The sequence below is a fragment of the Oncorhynchus keta genome, chromosome 10 (genome assembly GCF_023373465.1).
Source record: "Oncorhynchus keta strain PuntledgeMale-10-30-2019 chromosome 10, Oket_V2, whole genome shotgun sequence".
Classification (NCBI taxonomy): domain Eukaryota; kingdom Metazoa; phylum Chordata; class Actinopteri; order Salmoniformes; family Salmonidae; genus Oncorhynchus; species Oncorhynchus keta.
This window is the reverse complement of record NC_068430.1, coordinates 20,285,227-20,297,110: the sequence shown is the minus strand read 5'-3', so window position 1 is coordinate 20,297,110 and position 11,884 is coordinate 20,285,227. Positions and strand designations below refer to the sequence as shown.

General features: G+C 43.3%; 1 protein-coding gene across 1 annotated transcript; it reads right to left on the bottom strand.

Annotated features, from left to right (window-relative positions):
- Positions 1-563: 563 nt before the first annotated feature.
- On the bottom strand, positions 564-10,369 carry eevs (2-epi-5-epi-valiolone synthase). The gene is made up of 5 exons (XM_035779359.2): positions 10,072-10,369; positions 2,094-2,733; positions 1,635-1,871; positions 1,096-1,348; positions 564-981 (listed from the first exon to the last, which is right to left on the bottom strand). The coding sequence occupies exons 1-5, from the start codon at positions 10,245-10,247 to the stop codon at positions 896-898; spliced, it is 1,392 nt and encodes a 463-aa protein (XP_035635252.1). The 5' UTR covers positions 10,248-10,369; the 3' UTR covers positions 564-895.
- Between the last annotated feature and the right edge of the window lie 1,515 nt (positions 10,370-11,884).

The window sequence follows — 11,884 nt, the reverse complement described above, 5'->3', positions numbered from 1 at the left end:
TAGTATAACATCAAGGCATTGAAAGCATGCTCGATTTTCAAAAATTCACATACTATAAAACATATTTCCTCATACTGAGAATGCGTCATGCGTGATTACATTTTTTTTAACCAAATATTGGGTTATTTCGTTAGAGCATCCCCATTTCCCCACAGACCATATGTTTGACACGCCTACCCCATACTGATTTGTATCGGTGGAGCTCTGTGAACAATTATTTATTTATTTTTATTTAACCAGGTAGGCTAGTTGAGAACAAGTTCTCATTTGCAACTGCGACCTGGCCAAGATAAAGCAAAGCAATGTGACACAGACAACAACACAGGGTTACACATGGAGTAAACAATAGACAAGCCAATAAAACAGTAGAAAAATAAAGAAAGTCTATATACAGTGTGTGCAAAAGGCATGAGGAGTTAGGCAATAAATAGGATTGAAAAATGAGTTTTAATGATTCCAATCTAAGTGTATGTAAACTTCAGACTTCAACTGTACAATATAAAAGTACATTGCTCCTAAATAAAGTGTTTGTAATTGTGTATTTAAAACACAAGAAGTATTCATTTCTTAAACGATTTAATGAGAACATTTGAGACATCAAAAACATCAATAGCAATACAACGTCATCATACATAAAGTTTTGAATTTCCCTTTTTGTAATTTAGTAGTAAAACTGTGAGGGGCCTGTATTGTTCAATAGGACCAGACATCGCTTGCAATTTTCTATCAAATCAAGTTAACCTGAACAATCAACAGCACCAACAAATATCAGCTACAACAACTGTTGAGCATTCTAGATATCTGTGTCAACATGTCAAGCAGAAATGCCACATCCTTGTTTTAATCATTTAAATCATTCAAAGTAGATAATCTATAGTAATGCAAAATATTTCGACTAGTTCAGGTCGCTTGGTCGCAGCTCATCATACCACTTCTCAAACGCTCTGTACAGGGTGTCATCACCTGTGTCATTATAGATCTCTACAGATGGAGAGGAAAAAGGAGATTGTTAACACCAGCTTTGAAAATATATGCATTTTTAATATTTGTTAATGTGCTGAACTCTAACTGAAAAATACATGTCTGTCTCTTTACCTGCATGCCCTAGGCCAATGGGTAGAGGCATCCTGACCAGCCCACCAGAGTGTTTCAGCCTCTCACAAAGCGAGTGCTGCACTAGTGCCATGGTAACGTCCTGGTGCCACACAGGCAGCTCCAGCCCCCCCATGCAGCCTATAATCCGCAGCTTCTCCTCCTCTGTCATGAGGCCTCTCTCACGGGCCACATAAACCATGTAGGACATATCGATGTTCACCGCCTCTCCGTGCAGCAAGGAAGGGAGCACCTTCTGTAATAAGAAGGTCAACGTTCAGTACTGTATCCATGCACAACTCTCTAGAGTGCAGTATTACTCATAGCCACACTGTTTATTGCCGCTAACTAACACAAACAGGTGTGAGTAAACCTGACACCATGCTCATCTGGCACATAGTTACACTAAAAATGGAACAGGAGGTGACAAACATGGCATGATGACATATTGGTTCAAACCCGGTTACATACCGGTTACATCATGGAACTATTTAGCTTTGTGGTTATTTAAGGTGAAGTGGTAAAAATTGGTTGTACTGTACCATTTCCAGCTCTGGGCTGATAAGGTGACCAAAGTCTACTAGTCTGTCTAAATCGTCCTCCCACAGGTTGGGGGCCAGCTCCTCTAGCATGGCTTCTATGGCCATGCGTGTGGACACGGAGGCAGCATCTTTGTTGTCCCCCTGAAGACCGCTGTCAGACTGGAACTTGGAGTCCAACAGGAACTGGCCGTTGGTCTCCAGAAGCTCAAAGAGACCTCTGTGTTTCATCAAGGCCATCTGTAGAGCACACATCTACATTACATTTACATGAAATACCAGTACATAAAACCAGATCTACAGAGCTAAATGAGCATCAACATATTCTCTAAGACTGATGATGTACTGTATATTGTTTTCTACAGTATAGTATACAGTCAAATAGTACAGCATTGTATCTTAAGTTCATGTACAGTCCGATATCTAATTCATATCTGTTGCTGTCAGGCATTGCCACTGTACCTTTAACATTTCGGCCAGCCCATTGGAGATGTGTCTTCGAGAAACAGTTTGAATGAAGGAGCGGTCTAGGAAAGCAGCAACCGGGGGTATGTAGCCACCCAGCTTATTTTTACAGTTGGCAAAGTTCACCCCAGTCTTTGCCCCCACGCTGGCGTCGACATAAGAGAGCAGGGTGGTAGGGACACGGATGTAGGGCGTGCGTCTCCTGTACAGGGATGCCGCCAAGCCCACTATGTCCAGGCAGACTCCTCCTCCGATGGCGATGATGGGCTCTGTGCGTCTGTCCAGGGAGAATTTATGGACCTCCTCCAGGATCCTCATCACCAGCTCCATGGACTTGTTCTCCTCGGTGGTGGGCAGGGGCAGGATCCTGTAGAGAACATTATGGGCCTCAAAGTAGTCTGTGAGCTGGCAGCCGTAGAGGTTGTAGACGGTCTGGTCCATGACCACGAAGCGCCTGAGGGGCTTGGTGCTGATGCTGTTCCTCAGGGCCTCCAGCTGCTGGGGGTCCCTAATGTGCCCCAGGAGCAGGGTGTCGTTGCTGGGGTCCAGCAGGCCCAGGGACTCAGTCACCTTGTAGGTGAAGATGATGGGGCTGACCACTGTCCAGGAGGTGCCTTGCTCCATGGTGCTCTCATAGCTGGAAAAAGTGATATATTTGTCAGATTATTTTATGTACAGTACAATATGTACAGTAATTTTTTAGAGAACAAAGCCTGGGGATAAATGTAAATTCACACAATTTCACTTTCTGTGGAAAGTCTACCGTACCATCCTTGCCCGTCCAAATAAAATATTGAAATATTGATCATATTTGACCGAGACACGAGATGACAGAAAGACTCAACAATCTCAGATAAAGCATCCGAGTGAGCGAAACAGCGCCCTTCTGTCTCCTTTTGTGTGACCATGTATCTGATGCTGTCTGGACAAAAGGAGTATGGCATGTTATACGTTTTCTGTCCAGACAGCATCAGATACTAAGACACCGCGGCGCTGTTGCGCTCCCTAGTTTCAGCAGAGAGGAAGAGGCCAAGTGAGAGGGCTAAATAAAGGGACTAAATAAACCCAATGCATTTCTATGGGCATAATATGCAGACCTAAGCTTGTTGCCTGCATTCCCACCTTTGGGACAACGATTTGCATTGTTAGGGTGGAGACATGAGCATCTCGTCATTATACACAGATCTCTGGTTTCAGCCACTTGTGAATTAGAAGGGAAAGTTGGTGGGTGAACAGTGCACTGTTCGGATGCTGGATTTCCCTAAAGTAAATTGATGTTTTGCCAAAATGATATAATTATTCCAGTCAAAATACTTTACTAGAGAGAATGACTTAGCCATAGAGGATCATTAGCTTCTTTAAAAAAAATTGCTGTGGATTATTTCAAATCACAAGTGCATAGGCCTATGCCTATTAGGAAACCAGCCATTTGGGCAGAGTACGTTGCAAAAAGCCTAGCTGATTATTGAGTCGCGGATGTCAGTGAAAAGCATGTAAAATGTGAAGAAATGTGTCTTGAGTATAATTTAAAATGTTGAGACAAGATGAAGGGGAGGGGTGTGTGGTGAAGACATGCTTAGTAAATGTACCGTTAATCCCCGTCATTTGGTAACATTCATTTACTGTTCTCATTCTCAGAGTGCAAATGTTGTTTGCAGAGTTCACAACCTGCTACACTTGTAGGAAACAAGTTTTGGTTTATTTCATAAACATAATTTAGGAGTTTTGTCAGAGTGCTCCATGTGAGCAATGAGCATGAGTGTGGTTTCTCTGTCCTGATAACTTTGAGGGAGAGCAAGCCAACCTGCTGAGTTGATACAATGTTGCACTTCACTAGTTATAGCTCAAGTCAAGACAGACAGAAAGGGAGACACATAGGCAAGCAATTGAAAGAACGTGCATTTTATCAGGATAGGTTCTAATGTTTTTATTTGTTGTCTTTAGGCCTATGTATTTTACTTAGATGAAGATGTAAGTTATAGGCCTAGTGCTGCATTGGCTTATAGGCTATCTCTGAGTTCCATGCACTCATTTCTTTAGCCACCAATGGATCATGGTGTAGACTATCAATGTGTCCATATGGCAAAGGCTGGTGCTCTTGCATTAGTTTAATTTTAACTTTTTGATTTTAACCATTTTAATTCATATTTGTATGATTAACCACGTGACAATAATTTTGAGAAACTAAAACGTTACGAAAATGCGCATATAAAAATAATCATAACTGGCACGCAGATAAGTAAAATTGTAGGGTAAATTGTAAGCTTCCACAAACTTGAAACTCACTAGCTGCCTTCGGTCTTCATTATAACAGCCATTAACAAAATTCAAAATACCGGAAGTCCCATGAAAAAACAGTCCCATCCAACTGAAGTCAAATGCCTATCCAACTGATTTGTTCTGGCACCGGCCCTGGATCTCAGGCTTATGACAAAGACTGTAAAAATGGGACCAGATGAGTCTCTGCTTGGCACTCAGTATTAAGGAGATACATTGGGGGGTAAGGCCCTGCGATAGACTAGTGTCATGACTTGGCCTGGGGGTAGGTTTATGACAGTCATAAATACCTCTTCCCCCCTTTTTCCTCTCTCTACCCTACTGATGTTACATTTGCAAAACTCTTTGGTTAACATAGAGATTCTGGGAAAATCAGAAGGTGGGGGGAAATGCACTATATTCTGGTAATACGACCAATTGAACATATGCGGTGGTACTTAATGAATATGATGTCAGTTCGGTTGTCATCTGAGACATTCTCATCAATGATAAGATGACATAAACTCTACAGTGGAAAGTCTACACTTTCACATGGAATTGTTGTTCAATTTAAATGTTTGAATATGAAATTATTCGAAATTATAAGCCCTTGACGACAATATAACCTCCTGTTACGAGGATGTGAGGACAACGGTCCGATGTCAGAATGGTTCAGATAATAACTACAGAACAAAGTCAACATCAGCGTGAGTTTTGGTTGCGAATGGTATGAACTTTGAACTCTTATTCACTACAGAAGTGATACCTCCTAGCCGTTGAGGGTTAGTGTCACGACTTCTGCCGAAGTCGTTGCCTCTCCTTGTTCGGGCAGTGCTCGGCGTTCGACGTCACCGGTCTTCTAGCCATCATTGATCCTTTTTTCATTTTCCATTGGTTTTGTCTTGTCTTCCCACACACCTGTTTTCTATCCCATTCATTACCTGTTGTGTATTTAACCCTCTGTTTCCCCTCATGTCTTTGTCAGATATTGATTTGTTGTCAGTGTAGTGTGAGTATAGGTGCGCGTCGGGTCCTCGTACACATGTTTTGTTTGTTTGTACATTTATTGTTATGGAGCATACTTTTGGAACTTTATTAAAAGACTCCATATCTACACTCCATTTGACTCTCCTGCGCCTGACTTCCCTGCCACCTATTACACCTATGCATGACAGAATCTCTGACCAATATATATGAAGTCAGCAGGAGAAGACACTATACCCACGGACCTGGAGGAACGCGTTCAGGAACAAGCAAGGGAGCTTGACTGTATCAGCTCTGTCATGGAGCACATTGTCCAGAAAATGGGTCGCTGGGAGAGACAGGGAGTTTCTCCAGCGCCACCACCACCACAACCGTCAGCTAAATGGCATTTATTATTATTATTATTATTACAACCGGAATCTCCCGAACGTTTTTTCCTCTCCAGAATCGAGGATCCATTCATCCCTAACTACGGGATACAACGGAGATACTGCCTGCTGCCAGGGTTTCCTCCTCAAGCTAAACTTATATCTAGCCACGGCCTCCCCAGTACCATCTGACCGTGAGAAGAGTTACGCCCTCGTCTCATGCCTCACCGGGAAAGCCCTGGAATGGGCCAGCGCTGTGTGTAGAAGGGAGGATGCGGCGTTGGACCATTTTGAGGAGTTCACCCGCCAGTTCCGGATAGTATTCGATCACCCACCTGAAGGCAAAGCAGCGGGAGAGCTCCTCTATCATCTGAGGCAGGAGACGAGGAGTGCACAGGAGTTTGCTTTGGAGTTTAGGACCTTGGCTGCCGGCGCTGGATGGAGCGACAGGGCCCTGATCGACCATTACCGTTGTAGTCTACGCGAGGACGTCCGTCGGGAGCTGGCCTGTAGAGACACCACCCTCACCTTCGACCAGCTGGTGGACATGTCAATCAAGCTGGACAACATGCTGGCTACTCGTGGACGTCTAGATCGGGGTCTGGTTGTTCCATCCTCCCGCACCCTCTCTCCCGAACCTATGGAATTGGGAGGGATGGTGCGCAGGGAGACCGGAGGGGGTTCCCGCTGGAGCACCATTCATGGTCGCAGAGGGCACACTGCTGCTCGGTGCCGGGTTGGTTCCTCTGGGAATAGAGAGGGCAGGCAGGGCATTCTGGCGTCACCCCAGGTGAGTAGGCACCATTCTCATCCAGAGCCCTCTGCTGCACTAATGTTTGTCTCTGTCTCTTTTCCTGATTTTTCACTGCATTCCCAGTATAAGGCACTAGTAGATTCAGGTGCGGCTGGGAATTTCATTAATAAAAGTCTAGCTCATAGTTTAGGGATCCCTATTGTTCCTGTGGATACGCCTATCCCTATTCATGCCTTAGACAGTCGACCATTAGGGTCAGGGTTTATCAGGGAGGTTACCGCACCTTTGTGTATGATAACGCAGGAGGGTCACAAGGAGAAGATTAGTCTTTTCCTTATTGATTCTCCTGCGTATTCTGTGGTGCTAGGCCTACCCTGGTTAGTTTGTCATAACCCCACTGTTTCTTGGCCACAGAGGGCTCTCACGGGGTGGTCGGGAGAATGCTCAGGTAGGTGTTTAGGGGTTTCCGTTGGTGCTACTACTGTGGAAAGTCCAGACCAGGTCTCCACCGTGCGCATTCCCCCTGAATATGCCGATTTGGCTCTCGTCTTCTGTAAAAAGAAGGCGACTCAATTACCACCCCATCGACGGGGGGATTGTGCGATAGATCTCCTGGTAGACGCTGCATATCCCAAGAGTCACGTGTATCCCCTGTCGCAAGCGGAGACTGAGGCTATGGAGACATATGTCTCTGAATCCCTGCATCAGGGGTTCATTCAGCCATCCATTTCACCCGTCTCCTCGAGTTTCTTTTTTGTGAAGAAAAAGGATGGCGGTTTACACCCGTGCATTGATTATCGAGGTCTTAATAAAATCACAGTGAAATATAGCTACCCGCTACCTCTGATCAATACGGTTATTGAGTTAATGCACGGGGCACGTTTTTTCACAAAATTGGATCTCAGGAGTGCGTACAATCTGGTGCGTATTAAGAAGGGTGATGAGTGGAAGACGGCATTTAGCACTACCTCAGGTCATTATGAGTACCTGGGCATGCCATATGGGTTGATGAATACTCCATCAGTTTTCCAATCATTTGTAGATGAGATCTTCAGGGACCTGCACGGGCAGGGTGTAGTGGTGTATATCGATGATATTCTGATATACTCTGCTACACGCGCCGAGCATGTGTCCCTGGTGCGCAGGGTGCTTGGTCGCCTGTTGGAGCATGATCTATATGTCAAGGCTGAGAAATGCTTGTTTTTCCAACAATCCATCTCCTTCCTAGGGCATCGGATTTCCACTTCAGGAGTGGAGATGGAGAGCGACCGCATTACAGCCTTGCGTAATTGGCCGACTCCAACCACGGTAAAGGAGTGGCAGCGTTTTTTGGGGTTTTCCAATTACTACCGGAGGTTTATCAGGGTTTTGGTCAGGTGGCAGCTCCCATTACCTCACTGCTAAAGGGGGGCCCGGTGCGCTTGCAGTGGTCGGCTGAGGCGAACAGGGCTTTTGAGCACCTGAAGACTCTGTTTACCTCGGTGCCTGTGCTGGCTCATCCGGATCCCTCTTTGCCATTCATAGTGGAGGTGGACGCATCCGAAGCTGGGATAGGAGCCGTGCTCTCTCAGCGTTCGGGTACACCACTGAAGCTTCGCCCCTGTGCTTTCTTTTCGAAGAAGCTCAGCGAAACTATGATGTGGGGAACCGAGAGCTGTTAGCTGTCGTAGAAGCCTTGAAGGTGTGGAGGCATTGGCTTGAGGGGGCTAAACACCCTTTTCTCATGTGGACTGACCACCGCAATCTGGAGTACATCCAGCAGGCGAAGAGATTGAATCCTCGCCAGGCAAGGTGGGCCATGTTTTTCACTCGTTTTGTGTTTACTCTTTCTTACAGACCAGGCTCCCAGAACATTAAGGCAGACGCATTGTCTCGGCTGTATGACACAGAGGAGCGGTCCATGGATCCCACTCCCATACTCCCAGCTTCGTGTCTGGTGGCGCCGGTAGTGTGGGAGCTGGACGTGGACATTGAGCGGGCGTCACGTGCAGAGCCCTCTCCCCCTGAGTGTCCAGCTGGTCGTCTGTACGTTCCGTCTGCTGTCAGCGACCGAGTGTATTTACGATAGCACAGCTTCGCCCTTTGTTCCTGAAACTCAGTCTTCCCGCTCTTTCACTCAAACCCGCCCCTTTTCTTTTGTGTAACAAGCTGTCACATCTGTTCCGCCCGCTAGGGATGTTTTCCTTTATGACGTAATTATGATTTAATGATGTGTAATTCTGTGTGATTAGTTAGGTATTTAGTAAATGTGTCCTGTGTGAATTTAAGTATGCTCTCTCTAATTCTCTCTTTCTCTCTCTCGGAGGACCTGAGCCCTTGGACCATGCCTCAGGACTACCTGGCATGATGACTCCTTGCTGTCCCCAGTCCACCTGGCCGTGCTGATGCTCCAGTTTCAACTGTTCTGCCTGCGGCTATGGAATCCTGACCTGTTCACCGGATATGCTACCTGTCCCAGACCTATTATTTGACCATGCTGGTAATTTATGAACATTTGAACATCTTGGCCATGTTCTGTTATAATCTCCACCCGGCACAGCCAAAAGAGGACTGGCCACCCCTCATAGCCTGGTTCCTCTCTAGGTTTCTTCCTAGGTTTTGGCCTTTCTAGGGAGTTTTTCCTAGCCAATGTGCTTCAGCACCTGCATTGCTTGCTGTTTGGGGTTTTAGGCTGGGTTTCTGTACAGCACTTTGAGATATCAGCTGATGTACGAAGGGCTTTATAAATACATTTGATTTGAATAGTAAATAAATAATTAAACCCAATTGTGTATTGCTGGTTCAACTTGAGAGCCAGGGTTCGTGCAGATAACCAAGAATGTACAACTTTCAGATGAGACTGAATTAAGATGACGATTAATATTGACTGCTATTGATGTAAAATATTACTAGGTCTTTAAGAGTTTATTTGGAAGATAACAGCTCTATAAATATTATTTTGTGGTGCCCGACTCTCTAGTTGATTACATTTACACGATTAGCTCAATTAGGTAATATTAATTACGGAGAAATTATTTTATAGAATAGCATGTCATATCACTTAATCCGGCATAGCCAAAGACACGACACTAGTGTCCTGTCCAGTTGGTGTGCTTGTGCATCAAGATGCCTCACATTACAGAAACATGGGATAGGCTCCTGGTCCTATGAGCCATTCCCAATCACACAAGTCAAGTCTTGTGCAAGCCCACGGCACAAATGTCAGTTCAACACATCTAGTTTTGATTTACATATGGTTCAGTTGTCAACTAATGTGAAAAGCAAAATAATTTCACCATGCCATTGGATTTAGGTTCAAAGTTGGTTGAAAAAATTACGAAATTCCATTATTAATGACTTTTTGCAAATCCAGTTTTCCACGTTGATTACACGTCATCACATTGAATATTTTTGTTGAAATGATGTGAAAACAAGTTTTGCCCAGTGGGAGGCTACTTATTTTATTACTTAAAGTCTAGCTAGAGGGTCTAATAAAATAAAGCATGTTAACATCAAGAAAACTCATTTAGATGTATGACGATAATGTGCACAAACCTTATATTTTGCATAACGTTTTAATTTATTTAGAATCAATTGCATCCCTTAATTATATTTTAACACAAGTTTTACTCACATTTTGGCAGCTGATACTCGACCCTTTATATTTTTATTCAATTTATTTCCCGATTTGCGTTTCCATGTGCCCTTGACTTGAACTAAGTGAAACTCGTTCTTCTTTATTACTGCAATATTGTTGCATTCCAGTGGCTCTTCCACATGTGTCTTCCCAGTGTTTGCATCAAGTGACATCTTGATATATTTGTGTATTGGAAGCTAATGAGTGACCGATGCAGAGACAAGTAACCTAATGGAGCATAATGTTCACCTCTCATTACTCTCTGTATATATCCTCGACAGCAGATCACTTCACTTCTGCCAGGGGAGGAGCAAGTATTTCCAGTGTGCTTATGAAAGTGTAGCCAAAACCATTGTGTAGCACGTGCCCCAGCATGATCCTTACACAATTTTTGAGAGTGATGTAATGAAACTATAGAATTATGTAAAGAGGGATTCCCCCACCCCCACAATAGGCTATATAATTTATTAGCCTACATTTTTTTAATGTAAAACATATTTAGGCTACTTAATAAAAAACCTGACTCCACATCAATAAACATAGACCATTTGTAAATGTATACACACATACTATACTGTATGTTTATATGTCAAGTATTTTTTTTATTTCACTCAAGAAATAAGAGCAAGATAAATACATTTGTAAAAGATACACATGTATTGCAAAGTTACATGTACAATTCTGGGATACTTGATAAGGGTTATGTATTTAGCCTACTGGGGGACTTGCTTCTTGTGCAGAAAATGTGCTATCAGTCACTGATGAACATGCGAAAAAGGCTATGGATATTATATATATCAGCATTAGCCTACCCCTTTTTTTGTGTGTACCAAATTGACTAAGAAAAAAACATTTTTGTTTAGTTGAATTGTGTAACATACTGGACACAGGTATGTAACAGTTACAAGACAAAGTAGTTGTTTGTGGCACTGGATGGATGTTGTCAGAGGTCAACATTCAATTGACCATTTTTCATCTGAGCACATCTGGTGAGTTCCTGGTGTTCTGTTTGAAGAGTAAATATACATGTAGCATCTTAATTTGGGGCAGCAGGTAGCCTAGTGGTTAGAATGTTGGGCCGGTAACTGAAAGGTTGCTAGTTCAAATCCCTGAGCTGGTAAAGGTAAAAATCTGTTGTTCTGCACAAGGCAGTTAACCCACTGCTCTTATGGTGTCATTGTAAATAGGAATTTGTTCTTAACTGACTGTCCTAGTTAAATAAATGTAAAAAAACAAAAAAAAATTAGAGCCAGTTTGCTACAGCAGGAATATAAGCCTACAGGAAATGTGGATTATAATTAATTGGCATTTTGATAATAAAAAATAAATCAGGTTTGACATTTCAAAGTGGAAATTACAAACTTCAGAAGTATTTTAAAACCTCAAATGCACCAATCATTGCAGTAAAGTTGTCCAGCAACAGGGTAATCAAATTAAGATCCTACACCTGAAAATAAAGAGTAATAAAACGTGCAGCTGACAAAAAAAAGCTGATGTCAGTCTAGGATGAGCCAAGATGAAAGTTTAAGATCAACTTTTTTGTAGAGTAAATGTATGCTAATGGGAAATATGCACATTCTTGAAGTAAAGTGATCATTCATGTCTTTGTATTGAGCTAATAATCCATTCTATTTTATTTTAACAGTTGAATGATTTCACATTTTACATGGCTCATTTTAACACTTCAGCACCTCGTGACAAAAGTGTAGACATGATGGAAACAATTTGTATTTTTCTTTCATTACACAAGTGGCCTTTTTAACGTCTGGATGCCTGAGCTGGACAGATATCGTGGCGCTTGACTTGGTTG